At 46.3% G+C, this 15,932-nt stretch overlaps 1 protein-coding gene across 2 annotated transcripts in view; it reads right to left on the bottom strand.

The window, feature by feature from the left end:
• The window catches only part of LOC309346872 (kazrin-like), a 212,993-nt gene that overhangs the window by 65,806 nt on the left and 131,255 nt on the right, over positions 1-15,932 (bottom strand). Inside the window, exon 1 of one of the 2 annotated variants that reach the window (XM_081871168.1) lies at positions 12,476-12,686. The exons of the other annotated variant lie outside the window; for it this stretch is intronic. Coding sequence (XP_081727294.1) covers positions 12,476-12,506 — 31 coding nt within the window. The 5' untranslated portion in view covers positions 12,507-12,686. Of the gene's footprint in view, positions 1-12,475; positions 12,687-15,932 lie in introns of those variants that run through there. 2 annotated transcript variants of the gene reach the window in all.

The following is a 15,932-nucleotide window of genomic DNA, read 5'->3' as shown; positions in this document are numbered from 1 at the left end:
CAGCGGCAGTCTGCAGCCCGGAGCCAGCCTGGTAGCGCAGTTGGCTCTGGCTGGCTTCAGGAGCTGCTTGCTGCTTGCTGCCGTGACGCCCGCCAGTTTGCCTCCTGGAAGTCCCCATATGATGTGTCTTCTGCTCAACACATCATATGGGGACTTCCGGTGAGGAAAAATGGTGGGCGCCACGGCAGCAAGCAGCTCCTGAAGCCAGCCAGAGCCAACTGCGCTACCAGGCTGGCTCCGGGTTGCTGAGGCTGCCGCTGCCACGTTTCCTGGGGACAGAGTTGCAAATCTGGGGACATTCCGGGGACGCAATATGTCAGATTTGCAAATCCGGGGACTGTCCCAGGGGATGTCTGGTAACCCTAATCTGGTCCTTTTTTCACAGTAGCCACCCCAGATGCCCCAAGTCCACAAGCAGGACCCAAGCACAAGAACACCCTCCTTTCCTGAAGTTTCCAGTAACTGCATTCAGAAAAGCATTACTGCCTCCGACTGTGGAGACAGAGCACTGCCATCATGGCAAGTAGCCATTGAAAGAATGGTTACTTATAGAACACGCCAGATGTTTTCCCCTCCCTGGAGCAGTTGGAATGCTTGTGAATACTGGGTGCCACCACGCCAGCTCAGCCAATCACTGTCAAGAGGCTACATCACCCACAATTGCAATACAAGAAAGACTTTGAGTGCCGAGGGCAGCTTTGGGTGAAAGCAATGTCCTCCCTTGAGAGAAGGCATCAGATTCCCTCTGCTGAAAGAAGCAACATTGCCTTCTCATTTCTTGGTCCCTAAACTGGCAACCAGGGTAGGCAATTGAAAGCCAAGCCCCCCCCCCCATTAAATATGCAAACCAGCAGCTACAGAAAGCAGTTTGTGTGTGCATGTTGATCTATTATCATTTCATTAGGCTAAAGGTCACCATCTTTTTTTACTTTCCATTTGGAAACCCATAAAAGCTGTAAAAGACACTGTCAAGTAACCCCCCCCCCCAAAAAAAACCCCTCCTTTACATCTGCAAGCAATTTGCCAGGATGCAGAGCTTGATGTTTACAGAAGACCGAGATTCTGTTGCTGAGCGATTTGCAGAAAGAAAAAGAAAAAAGTAGATATAAAAAAGAGTGGGATGAAGAGATGGAAATGCAACACTTTACGACCTAATTGAAAACTTCAGAGGCAATGATTAAGGCAGTTTCTCCATTCTGTTGAAGTTGTTACTTTATATGACAGCCAAGTACATTTGGGAGAGAGACAGAGAAAGAGAGAGAGAGAGAGAGAGAGAGAGAGAGAGAGAGAGAGAGAGAGAGAGAGAAGCACGCGTCAAAGAACAGATCCAAACAAGAGAGGCCCTGGATTCCAAACAAAGGAAGTCAGAATATTGGTCCAGCTAGCTCAAGACTGTCATCACTGACCAGGATACCAGAAAAGGGACATTCCTGGGCTACCTGGAGATTTACTCAGAGAGGAGATGATCACAGGTTGCACTGCTGACCTGTATCTCCAATGGTGCACAGCGCTGCCAGTTACCCAAAGCAGTGCAAAGGAGCAGGGAGTTTGCCACAGAGGTGGTGCCAATCTGCCATTCCTGCCAGTGTGCCTATGCCACACAAAGTTCCCAGCCTTCTTGCCCCACTCTTTCTCCTTCTTGGTAACCAGCAGAGATGCACAGCATTGGGAAGGCAGGCCAGCCACGCAGCCTCACCCTGCGGGCCGCTACTGTTAACACAAGGTTAGCAGGGCTAAGAAGACTCGTTGTGGTCTAGTAACTTGTGCCATCTCCCTAAGGAGGCCACTGTCTATCAGAGCACGCCCTTTCTCTTTGACCCAGCGTGCTTGCTGGTAAATTCACACCCGGGAATGAAAATTGCAGCAAGGCAGGGACTTCCGCTGGAGAACAATTACACGGTGTTATAAAAAGTTACGACCGTTTCCATATGAATGTAACATCGGCTGTATATATGTGATCTGCTCCTTGTAAAGTAAGCAGAAGCTGTTGTACAGTTAGATCAAATGGCCCAGGTGGGTCTGCAGGTCTGATCCTTCCCTGGATCCCCGGAGAGCCACTGCGAGTTAGTGTAGACAATATGAAGCAAGATGGACAATATAAGGCAGTTTCCTATGTCCCCCACCCCCCCATGGCTGCTACTTGTAGTAGGAAAATTAAGCATCCAAGGACTTTAACACATTTTAAGGTACACAATATAAGGTAATGCTGGATGGGCAAGAACTGAGCAGCAGCAGCAGAAAATTAAGAACAGAAAGGAAAGAGAGAAAGAAAATGACTCGGAGGCTACGGACGGGTCTATCCAGCTCCCAAGCAGTGCTGTTATTGAAAAGGTATGACAAGGTTAATTGCTGGAAAACAGCTTGAGGTATCTTTGCATTGCACCAAGGAAGCAAAACACACACACACAACTGGAGGTAATTAACAAGGCAATGAGCACATCTTTCAGAGGAACCAGAGAGGCTAGGAAGTACTTTGCAAAGGAGGCTGAGAAGGGAATGGGGCAGGGATTTTATTTTGTGGTTGTGGTGGTGAGGTCATAAGTAGAGATCCTTGAGGATTTGTTTTGTTTTGCAGTGAACATAACCTACTCAAATAATCCCACACCGGGGCTAGGATCAGAAAATAGATCTGTGGAACAGATCAGTTGCTGGGGAGAAACTGCTTGTGAATTTCCCACCAGCAACTGGCTGGCCACTGTGAGAATGGGATGCTGAACTAGGTGGACTAAGGGATGCAGGAGGAATCCATTTTAAACAAATTTAGACACAGGATCCGGCAGTTCTGACCTAACTGAGCTTTGCCCCCATTAGACCACCTATTGCACAGGGCGACTCCTTAGGTCTGAGCTACCTGTGCACTGTCACTTTTTTTTTTAAAGCCCAACTAATTATATGCATGCAAGAAGATCAAACCTCTCCATTCTGAAGGAAATCAGCCCTGAGTGCTCACTGGAAGGACAGATCCTGAAGCTGAGGCTCCAGTACTTTGGCCACCTCATGAGAAGAGAAGACTCCCTGGAAAAGACCCTGATGCTTGGAAAGATGGAGGGCACAAGGAGAAGGGGACGACAGAGGACAAGATGGCTGGACAGTGTTCTCGAAGCTACCAACATGAGTCTGACCAAACTGCGGGAGGCAGTGCAGGACAGGAGTGCCTGGCGTGCTCTGATCCATGGGGTCATGAAGGGTCAGACACGACTAAATGACTAAACAACAACAATTATATGCAACCTAATTATGCATAACGTAAAAGAGTCAACATTCAGTACTACATTTCTGCAGCCTGATTTTGTACGTATGGACACATAAATATTTTTGTACAGTCATATGCACAGTTGTATCTGTTTATGTGCTGGTTACTTTACACACACACACACACACACACACACACACACACACACACACTACCTTTCTTTGTAAAGTCTAGGTTTTTTTAACTGTAAAATAATGCTAAAAGTGGGGGGCGGGGGGTCATCTTATACACGGGGACATCTCCCCCCATTTTCTTAAATTGGAGTCCCCCAAAATAGGGGGCGTCTTCTACACGGGGGCGTGTTATACACAGAAAAATACGGTATATAATTTCTTTGTCGCTGTGTCATAAAGATACATCACATTGGTTTACAACCATATAAAAACCATGAAACCAAACAATAAAATCATAAAAAGTTAAAAGCAAGTTAAAACTAAGTAGAAATTAAAACACACACACATCAGTAAACCGGTATTATTTTAAGCATTGTACTGCAATGATTGTTTGTATTTTTAGAAACAACTCAGAAACAACTCTCTTTTTCAGAAGAGAGAAAAAATTCAGGCGGTGGGGGGAGGGGGAGAATCCCATGCATATAATCTCAACATTGATAACCCATTCCTTTAGTCTGAGCCAACACACAAACATGAATGCACACATGCTTGCCCTGATAGCCAGCCCTCTGCCACTCTCCCCAAATTTACCCTGTAGAACTTCACCTCCCCAATCCACATTCCCAAACCTATTTCTGAATCCACTTCTCTCCTCTATTCCACAGCCCCACTGTGCACCTGTTTTCACCTTCACCCCCACTGTCCATGCATCCTCCCATACTTCCCCCCCACAATCCCCTCTTGCTCACAAACTACTCTTATGATAGCCTTCTGTAACTTCCTCTTCTTGCATACTGCAACTACTAAGCATCCTTTCCACCTTCTGCACAATTATGAAGCCACCATCCTCTTGAATCTACAAATCTTCCAATGGGGGCTGTGCGATGACAGCCTTACATTTTTATGTGTATAGGAAGATATCTCTAGCTCGCTGCCCACATCAGTAAGTGGGAGCAATTATACCCCCCCTCCGCTTCAATTATGGAGGAATATGGAGAATTTCCTTTGTTCTGCATTTTTAAGGGAGATGACCTAATTTGCACCTCCCAGATAAATACACAGAACAGAATTATCTCTTGGATTTTGCTGTACCGCAAGTTCCGCAGTACAGTTTTAAGCTAAGAAAGGCACACTGTGGGGGGAAATGCACTCAGAAATATATACATTGACTGGTTCAAGATCTGGACAAGCCTTGACATCAGTCATATAGCAGATATTAGTCATGACAGCTCAATACAACCCTCATATCCAGGAACAGTCTACCCCTGAATATCATCAGCCAGGTGGCAACCAAAAAAAGAGAAGCTGACTTCTGGCCTCCTCTGAGTTCTGGTTGGCCACTGGTTAGATGGACCTTTGGCCTGATCCAGTGGGGTTCCTCCTATATTCTGAGGAACCTGTACCACTGCCTTACTACCAAGTCAGACCATTGGTCCATTTAGATAATTATTGTCTGCACTGACAGGCAGTACAGTGGTACCTCGGGTTAAGAACTTAATTTGTTCTGGAGGTGTGTTCTTAACCTGAATCTGTTCTTAACCTGAGGTACCACTTTAGCTAATGGGGCCTCCCGCTGCTGCCGCGCCACTGCCGTGCGATTTCTGTTCTCATCCTGAAGCAAAGTTCTTAACCTGAGGTACTATTTCTGGGTTAGCGGAGTCTGTAACCTGAAGCATCCGTAACCTGAAGTGTCTGTAACCCGAGGTACCACTATAGCTCTCCATGGTTTCAGGTAGGATCTCCTGGAGATTTGGGGAACTGAACCTGGGGCCTTCTTCATGTAAACCAGATGTTCTACCACTGAGATGTGACTCTTCTTAAGTTCCCAAGCAGTGAAACACTGGCAGCATTCACCCACAGCTTTTAAACAGATGACAGATTTGCAGCAGAAAGAAAAAGAGACTACAAATGGCCCACTTATCCAAAGAGGTCAGCACAAGATAACTGACCTGCTATAACCAGAGGCAAAGCTATATCTACCAAGCTATTCATCCAAAGCTGAGCATTGCTCAGCCAGCTTAGACTCTTTTGGCACACCAAGCATCAGGCAGCCCCCTTCTTCCCAATTTCTCGGTCTGTCCACCTCTAACTAATCAATCCCAGGGGGTTGAGGAGGAAAATGACAATGCAAACCATGCCCCATGTTTGTAACTAATCGAAAGTGAAAAGAAGGAGGGCTGTAATTTGACCTGTTGTTACAACAGGTGTATCACCCCTTCTTCGAAAGCAAACAGCCAGTGGAATGGTACGCAGTGGAAGCTGCATGCATGTCTATTCACAAAGACGCCCCACCTTTTGTAAATAGACTGAAGCAAAGAGGCTGCAAGCTAAAGTCTTGGAAAGTCTTCTGTAAAGGATTAAACCTCCATCGGTTAAAATCATTAAACCCCCCCTTGGAAGCAGGAGAAGAGGGGGAAAATTTTGGATCGTGTAAGCCTGCAGGAGAGAGAGCGAAGAAAGATAAATTACCACCGGAAACGGGCTGCTAGTAAGACTGACGTTTTGGGAAAGTTCATTGACTGTGAATAAAACGTATGTGGACAGATAACAAATAAGAGAAATATATTGTTTCCATTGTCTCCTTCTGCGTTTAAAAAGGAGTAAAAGTAACCAAAAATTGAAACTAATTTTGTTGCTTGAACTGTGTTTAAAAGGATTGATACAAATAGAAATTGTTTCCCTCTAGAGGGAGCCTTTGAAACTGTTACAGGAGTGGAGCTGGGGGGATTACCAGCTGCAGAGATAAAAAACTGTGAGAACCTGGGATTGACCTTGGATTGGTAAGAATGTCGACAGAAGAAGCCTTAGTGATTGCATTATGCAAGATAAGTGCTTCATTGGAACAGCTTCAGAAGAAGACGGATGTGATGACTATCAAAATTGACAATTTGGGACAAAAAGTGACTGATTTGGGACAAAAAGTGAACATCTATACAGAAACTATTCAGGAATTGTTTCAGGACTTTTGGACTATAGTGCTAACTATGGAGATTTGGCTGACCTGTCGAGAAGGAATAAAAACATTGCTAGGTTGGAGCCTCCCCGAGATCTACTCCTCGGCATCAAAGGAAGGAAATTAAGAACAAGATCAACAGAAGACAAAGTAAAGTGCATGTATAAATATGAAGAAGATTTGCAGAAGGGACTTGGAAAAGTGTTAAGAGCCTCGGACAGAAGATCACCAGGTTGATGGACCATATGGAATAGATGGAAAGGACTGGCAGAATCCGAGACCAGGGAGAAGAGACGGTGGAAGAAGATTGGAAGAAGTTTAAAGTTTATTTACAGAAATATTGTAAAATTAATGAGTGTTAGAAAAATGTTGGAATGAAATTATATGGCTTTAGTAGAAATGTTATAAGGAGTTAAGTATAAATAAGTATTATGGTATTAATGGAAGATAAGGTTAAAATAAGTTAAGATAATCACATGACAGAAAATAGAGAAAGGGAAAGGAATTGCTGAAATAATTAATAGAAGTGGAATACAAAAAGGGAGGTGAGAGGAGGTCGATGAAACGAGGGAATGAAAGATAGGGCATTGAAACGGTATGATGTATGTTATTTTTAATTTTTTTATGTTTAGTTTAATGTGTTAATGTTGTGTTGTGCATTGTTTATATGTTGTATTGTATTGTATTTTATTTCTTTTGTCTTTTTGTCTTTTTTCTTTTCTTCTTTTTTTTTGTAAGGTTTAAAAGTAATAAATATTATTTAAAAATATTCACAAAGACGCCCCAAATATTGAGTACAGGAAAGCGTTTATGTCAAGAGGAGTGCAGTCCCAGTTTCAAAGAGTGATGTGCTCTTCTCTACTCAGAAGTAAGTCCACTGAGTTGTATGGCTGAATGTGGATATAGCCGACTCCCAGGTAAGTGGGCATAGGAATCAGAGCATCTTAAGAGTTGGAAGGAGCCTGGCAAACAAGTGTCTTACACCCAGGGGTGTTTTTTCCAGCTGGAACTCATTTCTGGCACTTTTCAGGTGGCTGCCATTGCCATTATGTGAGAACAAGGGAGGCGTTCTTGGTGAGTTCTGGCACCTCTTTTTTAGTATTAGAAAAACAGCACCTGTCACAGCCATACACCATACATTTAAAGCACTTTTATACCACTTTCACAACCACAGGGAATCCAGGGAACTGTAGTTTATCAGAGCGTTGGCCTTCCAGAGATATAATTCTCTGACCCTTACCAAACTACAGTTGCCAGAATGCTTCATGACTGTTAGAGTGATGTAAGAGTACTTCAAATGTATGATGTGTCTGCAGAGAGTGTTGATGGGAGTGAAAAAGGAGGTTGGTCTACTCAGGGAGGGCATCTAAACAAAATTCTCTCCAATATTTGGAGCTACTACTACTTGCCGATCAGAAGGTTGGTGGTTCGAATCCCCGGGATGGAGTAAGCTCCCGTTGCTCGGTCCCTGCTCCTGCCAACCTAGCAGTTCAAAAGGACGTCAAAGTGCAAGTAGATAAATAGGTACCGCTCTGGCAGGAAGGTAAACAGCGTTTCCGTGCGCTGCTCAGGTTTGCCAGAAGCGGCTTAGTCATGCTGGCCACATGACCCGGAAGCTGCACACCGGCTCCCTCAGCCAATAAAGTGAGATGAGCACCGCAACCCCAGAGACGTCCGTGACTGGACCTAATGGTCAGGGGTCCCTTTACCTTTTACTACTCCTGGGTGGGGGCTAAGGTGCAATCCTTCACACAACAGGGGTGGTGAACCAGTGCCTGCCTCATGTTGCTGGACTCTAAACTCCCACCATTCACCAGCTTGCATGGCCAATAGTCTGGGATGATGGGAGTTGGAGTTCAATAAAATCTGAAGGGCCGGTGTTTAGCCATATACACACTGAATGTGGGAGCAAGTCTCATTGAACTCAATAATGAATAAATGCATAAGAAATAAATAAATGACTTCAAAACTTTTTTTTTTTTGTTAAAAGTGACAAACGTAGTAAGTAATAATGATAATGATGTTAAGAATAATAATATAGATAAGAGAAAATTTAAATGGGAGAGTTTGGATGAAGAGCTAGGTTTGTTTGTTTTTAACGCCTCCAAACAGCTTCACTGCCTAGGGCAGGGCTTCCCAAACTTGGGCCTCCAGTTGTTTTTTGGACTACAGTTCCCATCATCCCTGACCACTGGTCCTGCTACCTAGGGATGATGGGACTTGTAGTCCAAAAAAACCAGCTGGAGACTCAAGTTTGGGAAACCCTTGTCTGGGCAGTCAGCCAAATTCCATGGGGTCTTGGCTAATGCTATTCCTACTCAGAGTAGACCTGCTGAAGTTAATGGACACAACTAACTTAGGTTTGTTAACTTCAGTAAGTGGGTGGGTTGGTTTAGGACCAGTGTTCCCAATCTCTTCCAGTTAATGGGTGTGTTTGTAGGGTTCCTTCCATACAAGGACAAAGTCCACTACCCAAAAGTTAAATTGTAACTTCAGCTGAGGATTCAGGCTGGAGATTGGGGAGGCGGGAGGGGAAATACTTTCCAAATATCTACTCTTTGATATAACAATATGCAGACCACACAGGGAAGAGATTAAAAAAAACACAACTTCCATAATTTAGAAAGGGTAGTTTGCTTTAGGGGTTGTTTTTAATTGGTGTATAATTGGAGTTTTTTATTTCTATGCAGAATGAGAGCCAGGCAACAGTTTCCAAAGAACTTTGAAACGTTTATCCATTTCCCAGTCTTTGGATCTGTGGCTCAGTATTTACAGAATTATAACCACTTAGTCCTCATGATTTCACATTGCAAGTGATCTCACAGATGAATGTGCAAAAGCACTGAGCCTACATCACCACCCGTCTCTGCAAGCTCAAAAATTGGGGGCCTCTTAGTTGCAATCCCTTGGGATTCCTTCCAACTGTGCAAATCTATGATTCTATTGTGGGTGAGGAAAACAGAGCCAAAGCCTTTGCACCACTTGAGACCAGCAGGGTTTAGGCTGCCCGTTTCACTTTCTGCAATGCTGCATTTACTTCTTATCTATAAAGGTCCCTCTGTGTACATCTTTATAGGAGGACAAGTCCTTCCCCCAAGCAGCTTACAATTTAAAACTCAACAGGTGAGGAAAGAACAAAAATAGGGAAATTGAGGCAGGGGGAAAAAAGAGGGAAGGAGTCTGCCATTGTTTCAGCTACATGGGCTCAGACAGCTGAGGGGACCGTGCTGGGTAACCTGGAGCAAGTCATTGGTTCTCAGTCTCTGTTTCTCCACCTGTAAAATGGGACTATTCACAAAGCTCTTGAGAGGACGAACAAACTCAGGGCTGCAAAACACTTCTTATATAGACCAATCGTTAAGGTTCTGTGCAACTCAAATGCTGGTCAAGGTTCCAGTCGTTGCTCCTCAGATCTCAGCAAGGAATTTCTCTCTCTCCTTCCTAAGTATTGTATCAGTGATTTCAGGACATAGATCAGGTATAGGGAAGCTGTAGCTCTCCAGATGACTCCATCAATCCCAGCCAGAAGGGATAATGGCCAGGGATGATGGGATAGATTCCTGCAACGCCTGGAGAAACATAGGTACCCACCCCTGCCTTAGACGAAAGAGAAAGTCACATGCTACTTTTAACTCTCCTGCCTTGAGTGACATCTGGGGGGAAGAAAGCATGTTTTCCATCGGCCACATGGCTTGTTATGATGGTGAATGGTACCCATCCATTCATATAAGCACCCCACCACCACTCTCATTGAATTCTCATGTGGGCACACAGCAAAGGCCACAAATCTCTCGCACTTCTGCAGATAGAGAAGCATGGGAATCTGCCTACAACTGAGTCATTGGTCCATCTAGCCCAGTATTGTCAACACTGGCTGGCAACTGCGCTGTTGGGTTTGAGGCTGGGGACATTCCCAGCTCTTCCTGGAGATTGAACCTGGATGCAAATAATAATAATAATAATAATAATAATAATAATAATAATAATAATAATAATATATTATTTATACCCCACCCATCTGGCTGGGCATTCGCAGCCACTCTGGGTGGCTTCCAACAAAATATTAAAATACAGTAATGCATCAAACATTAAAAGCTTCCCTAAACAGGGCTGCTTTCAGATGTCTTCTAAAAGTCAGATAGTTATTTCTTTCCTTGACATCTGGTGGGAGGGTGTTCCACAGGGCGAGTGCCACTACTGAGAAGGCCCTCTGCCTGGTTCCCTGTAAGTTGGCTTCTCGCAGTGAGGGAACCACCAGAAGGCTCTCAGTGCTGGACCTCAGTGTCCAGGCTGAATAATGGAGGTGGAGACACTCCTTCAGATATACTGGACTGAGATTCTTTGTCACTGAGCTACGTACATGGGATATTTGCCTTCTCAACTCTGCAGAGATATTGAGCTAGAGACTCTGCCTGTCATCCTTCAGGATCACACGGGGGTGGGGCTAGATCAGCGGTAGCCAACATGGTGCCCTCAAGATGTTGTTGGGCATCATGCTGCTTCTGGGGTAGTTTACCCACCTTTGATCCCCACCATGCACTCAGCTCTCACCTGGGGCTCCTAGAAGCTGTCAGCAGGTGACAACAGCCACACCCTGGGAACAGCTTTGACTAGCCAGCTAAACCAGGTGAGGGTAGCAAATGGGTCCCAAACTCTTGGTGAGTTAGGGACTTCTCCTGCATGCAAAGGCAGGCTCCGGTGCATTAAGCGGATGAGACCAATAGTGGGCCCAACAGCCAAGAAGGCGGTTTCTGTACATGCTGTAGAGGGAAGTGAGAGGCAGATGGGACTCATCAACCTGGGAAGGTAGCCCATCTAGGAGAAAGAAAGCTCTGATCCTAAATCTCTGCTGCATTGCAAAATATCTTTGGGAGAAGAAAAGGCTAAGGAGTAAACCATACATAAATCCGGAGTGGAGTCCCTAAGGCAGTTGGGTGGCTCCTTGTATGCCTCCTTCTGGCATCTCCTGAAGCCAAGCTGGTGCCAAATGTATTGCTCTGCTTTCCTTTGGACCACATCAGCAAGACTTGTCATCTGGGCAGCCCAGGACCTCCATACATACTGCCCAGGTCACTTCAGTGCTGCTAAAACAGCAGTTTGACTTCACCCCCAGAAGTATACTCCGTTGTCTCTCAAGACAGGCGGATGCCTGCAGCAGCAACAACTCCCATCATGCCCGAGCACTAGCTATGCTGGCAGGGGCTGATGGGAGTTGGAGTCCAACACCTGCAGAGCATCACATATATGGCTACCTATATTAATGCCAGGAAATACTGTGTGGGTTCCAGGGAGGCTGCAGCTGATTTGGCTTGAGGGACCCCACCCTCTGACATCACCTACACATCCCCCCTGGCCTGTTCTTTTTGCTGCTTTCCTGCAATTTCCTCGTCGGTGTGAGCACAAGAAGAACACGCAAGCCACGGCACACACACTGCTACACACCCTCAGGTGCAGCACACCTTTCCTGACAGCTGTTCTCCAACCCCGTGTGCCGAAGGCCCCCGACCCAAGACACCTGGCAATGAGGCAACCCGGAAGGGCGGTCCTAATTAAAACCCAAGGTGCCAATGGGCTCCTAGCAACCACAGATCACGTTAAGAATTATCTCATGCACCGAGGGCCCACCTGCCACTCCCAGCCTGTCAAACTCCCAGCCTTCGAACAAGGCACTATCCAACAAGTCCGTCACTGTTTGGGGCTCGGGTGCCCTGTTAGTAGCGTTGCAACCACACCTCCCTGAAGGCTATCATTTCAGAGGCTCAGCGCTGGCTCCGATTCCCCTTCCCTACACACGGAAGGGAAAAAATGAACCATGCCCTAGAGAGAGAGCGCCGTTCTGGGTGGCTGCTCCTAGTTCTCGCGCCTCGGCAAGTTTAAAAGCGACTGACAAGGTGCTTTTTAAAAAAGAAGACGACAGAGACTTGCCTGCACAACAACAGCCTGCCCATGTGGCCTCTGGTGTTTCCCTGAGGCTGTTGTAACAAATGCACAAACTTACACAAATCCACTCGCAGGACAAGGAAAGCCAGCCCAGAATGTGGCAAAAGGGATCTCCCTTCAAACACCCTCAGCAAAAGCCCCACAAAAGACGAGGCCCGAGACGAGGTAGCTATTTTCAGACAGGTAACCGTGGAAGCAACATCTCTCCCCACATACCAGGTTTGCTCTCCTCGCTTTCCGACTTCATGGTGTGGAGTCTGGAGAGGGGAAGGGGAGACTCGGCCCTGGAGATCTGAAAGATTTCTTTCTTTCTTTCTTTCTTTCTTTCTTTCTTTCTTTCTTTCTTTCTTTCCCCTCCTGACTCCTCCCCACCAAAGCAGGAAGTGCCCTTTGCGCTACCTGAGCACCTTGGAACCTGACCCTGTTACAGGTTGCAGAGTTTGCCAGCATGAGCTCACTGAGAGGAAGGAGGCGTGCCCAGGGAAAGAACTTCACCTGCCTGGCTCAGCCTTCCAATCAGAGGTTTTAAGCTACACCAAACAAGATTTCTGGACTCAGCTCTTTCTTTTGAAGCTGCTCAGCCAGGCCCCCCCTTTTCTTCTCACGGGGGAAGGTGTGAAACGGCCCCATTATTAGAGTTATGGAGAAGAAAAGGGAGCAGAAAGAGACTGGGAAGGAAAAGCTTTGGTACAAGAATTTGCCGTCCTCCCATAATGCACTGCCCCGTCACGCTGGGGATGGGAGGGGAGAGAGAGGCTTGTAGCTCCGAGACAGAGCACATGTTTTGCACATCAAATCGTAGAATTGTAGCGTTGGAAGGGGTCCCCCAGGGGTCATCCAGCCCAACCCCCTGTGATGCAAGAATCACAGCTAAGTTATCCCTGACAGATGGTCACCCAACCTCTGTTTAATCATAGAATTACAAGGGTTCCCCGAGACTCAATGCCCAACTGCCTGCAATGCAGGAATCACAGCTAAGCACTCGTGTGCGGTCCCTGATTTTGGGGACCGCAACCAGGAACAGGCATTTCTCAGCTCAGGGGAGCTGCTGCTGCTGCCGCCAGTCAGGGAGGACAGCACTTGGACATGAGAGACCTGCTCATATAAAGAGACATTGCTGGACTCCAACTCTCCTTGTCCCAGTTAGAATGACCAATGGTCAGGGAGTGATGGGAATTGCAGTCCTACAACATCTGAACGGCCATTAAGTTAGCAGCCTTTGATCAACAGTGACTGGCAGTGGGTCTCCGAGGTTTTTAGACATATCTAGCTCCCAACTCTACCCAGAGATGCTAAGGACTGAACCTGGGACCCTTTCTGCATGCAAGGCACTATGGTCCGTCTTGTAAAGATGCTAGTCCTCATGGTTTCAAATAAACTTTGAAACCTGGTATCTTTTGCATGCAAAGCATGGATGTGCCAACACTTAGTCGCATTCCTTCTTCCTCTACCTCTGAGCAAATTTCTCCCAATAAACACATTTTTGCAAGGCAATCTTCCCTCCTCATATAAAGCATTTTTGTATGTCTTCATTACATTGACCTATTAGCTTCAGTTAGGGACGCAGGTGGCGCTGTGGGTTAAACCACAGAGCCTAGGACTTGCTGATCAGAAGGTCAGCGGTTCGAATCCCCACAATGGGGTGAGCTCCCGTTGCTCGGTCCCTGCTCCTGCCAACCTAGCAGTTCGAAAGCACCTCAAATTGCAAGTAGATAAATAGGAACCGCTCCGGCAGGAAGGTAAACGGCGTTTCCGTGCGCTGCTCTGGTTCACCAGAAGCAGCTTAGTCATGCTGGCCACATGACCTGGACGCTGTCTGCGGACAAATGCCAGCTCCCTCGGCCCATAGAGCGAGATGAGCGCTGCAACCCCAGAGTCGGTCACAACTGGACCTAATGGTCAGGGGTACCTTTACCTTTACTTTATTAGCTTCAGTGGGTCTCCTCTGAGCACGACTAGCAATGACTACAACACTAGGCCTACTCAGAGTAGTCCCGATGAAATTAACAGGCAGGGCTAACTTAGTTTCATTAATTTTAATGGGTCTGCTCTGAGTAGGAATTAGTTGAATGCAAGCCTTTAGTTCCAGCATTTTCTCCTGTGAGTTCTCCCCCTCCCTCCTTTTTTATCCTCACAACAACGCTGTGAGGTAGGTTAGGCTGAGAGCGACAGACCGGCCAAGTGGGGATTTTAACCCTGGTCTCCCAGGTCCTAGTCTGACACTCTAACCACTATACCACACTGCCTGCACAGAGTATTCCAAGTGCAGTTATACCATAGAATTATACAAAACCATTATGATATGTCCTATCAGGTTGGGGGTTGGGCTAGATGACCCTCTGGGTCCCTTCCAGCTCTACAATTCCCACTGGTTGGCACTGGCAAGCCAAACACTGCCCAGTGGTTGCCAGCAGATGGCAAAAGAGGGTTTTAAAATAATAATAATTAGATCTTCTTTCTCAATGTTTCCATGAAGTCACAGCACTACATGGTTTTGGAATGGGACCCAACAGGTTTCTCCTTAATCCCCTGAACTGCTTTTGCTTCCAGTGGAGCAGCTGGGGGGTTGGAAACTTGATTCAGCATTTGGGGACAAGGCTACAAATGAAGAAACACCTGTCCTTTTTGCTAAAGGCAGCTTCCCCCTCTTGGATGATGCCAAGGGACACTGGTTCCCCGGAAGAAGTGTGCAAGCTACATCAAACAGTGCTTTTGAGAAGTAATTAAGCAGGGGTTGTCTTAAAGCACTTCTCAAAAGTGCTGTTTGAAGCGCCACCACCACACTGTGAGAGACTGCAGTCAAACATAACTAAGCCCAACTGCTATTGCTAGATAGACTCAGTTAGGCCATGCCCCCTCACCATGGAAAGAAGTCAAGGTTCCTCCTTTGTCCATATTCTTTTCCACAATGTAACCATTGAAGAAGGACGTCTGAGGAGACTGTGTTTAGCCCAGATGGGCACATGACTTCTAACAGAGCCATCTTAGGGCTTCTGCACAATTAATTTAGAAACACAAACTTGTTCTGCAGCATGTAGCCAGTGAGGACAGACATTTCTAAGCTAGCTCTGAGCTTAGAGCACATGGCTAAAGCTATCTCGCTGTATTTTCTACCCAAGAGCATTTTGCCTGTATTATCCTTGCTGCTGCAGGGAACAATGCACGACTAAGACCTTGAATCTGTAAGTAAACCTACATGATTTTGAATATCTTCACTGTGCCCCTTCACTGTGCAGACAAACTGGAGTAGCCCCAGATTCTCCTGAACTGCACTTGTAAGTCACACTGAATTACTGAAGAAGAAAAAAGAGAAACGAGAGCATCCGAATTCTCACCTTAATGCTGGCAACTGGTTGTATGGGGAGGAAAGGGGAGTGTTGGGAAAGTTTGTTGGTTGTAATTTTGTTTCTCATACAGGGACTTGCAACTCGTGTGGGGGTTACGTTCCTGGAATGGAATATAAGGAAAAACACAGCCAGTCGGAGCACTCCCTTGGAATCATCCCTGTGCAAGCAATCTTACCTTCTGGAGTCATGTGCTGAGCAGACCTTGTCCCCAAGTAAGGCACAGTGCTTTTAAGCTCTCAGACTTGCTTACCAGGCTCTGGGAGGCTGTCATGAAATCTTGCGGGGCTGTCCTGTGAAAGCTTGCTAGACCCTGTCATAGCCCACTA

Source organism: Podarcis erhardii (genome assembly GCF_964252035.2).
Source record: "Podarcis erhardii genome assembly, chromosome: 7".
Lineage (NCBI taxonomy): Eukaryota > Metazoa > Chordata > Lepidosauria > Squamata > Lacertidae > Podarcis > Podarcis erhardii.
Note: the sequence above shows the minus strand (reverse complement) of the source record. Positions and strands in the feature narration are given on the sequence as shown.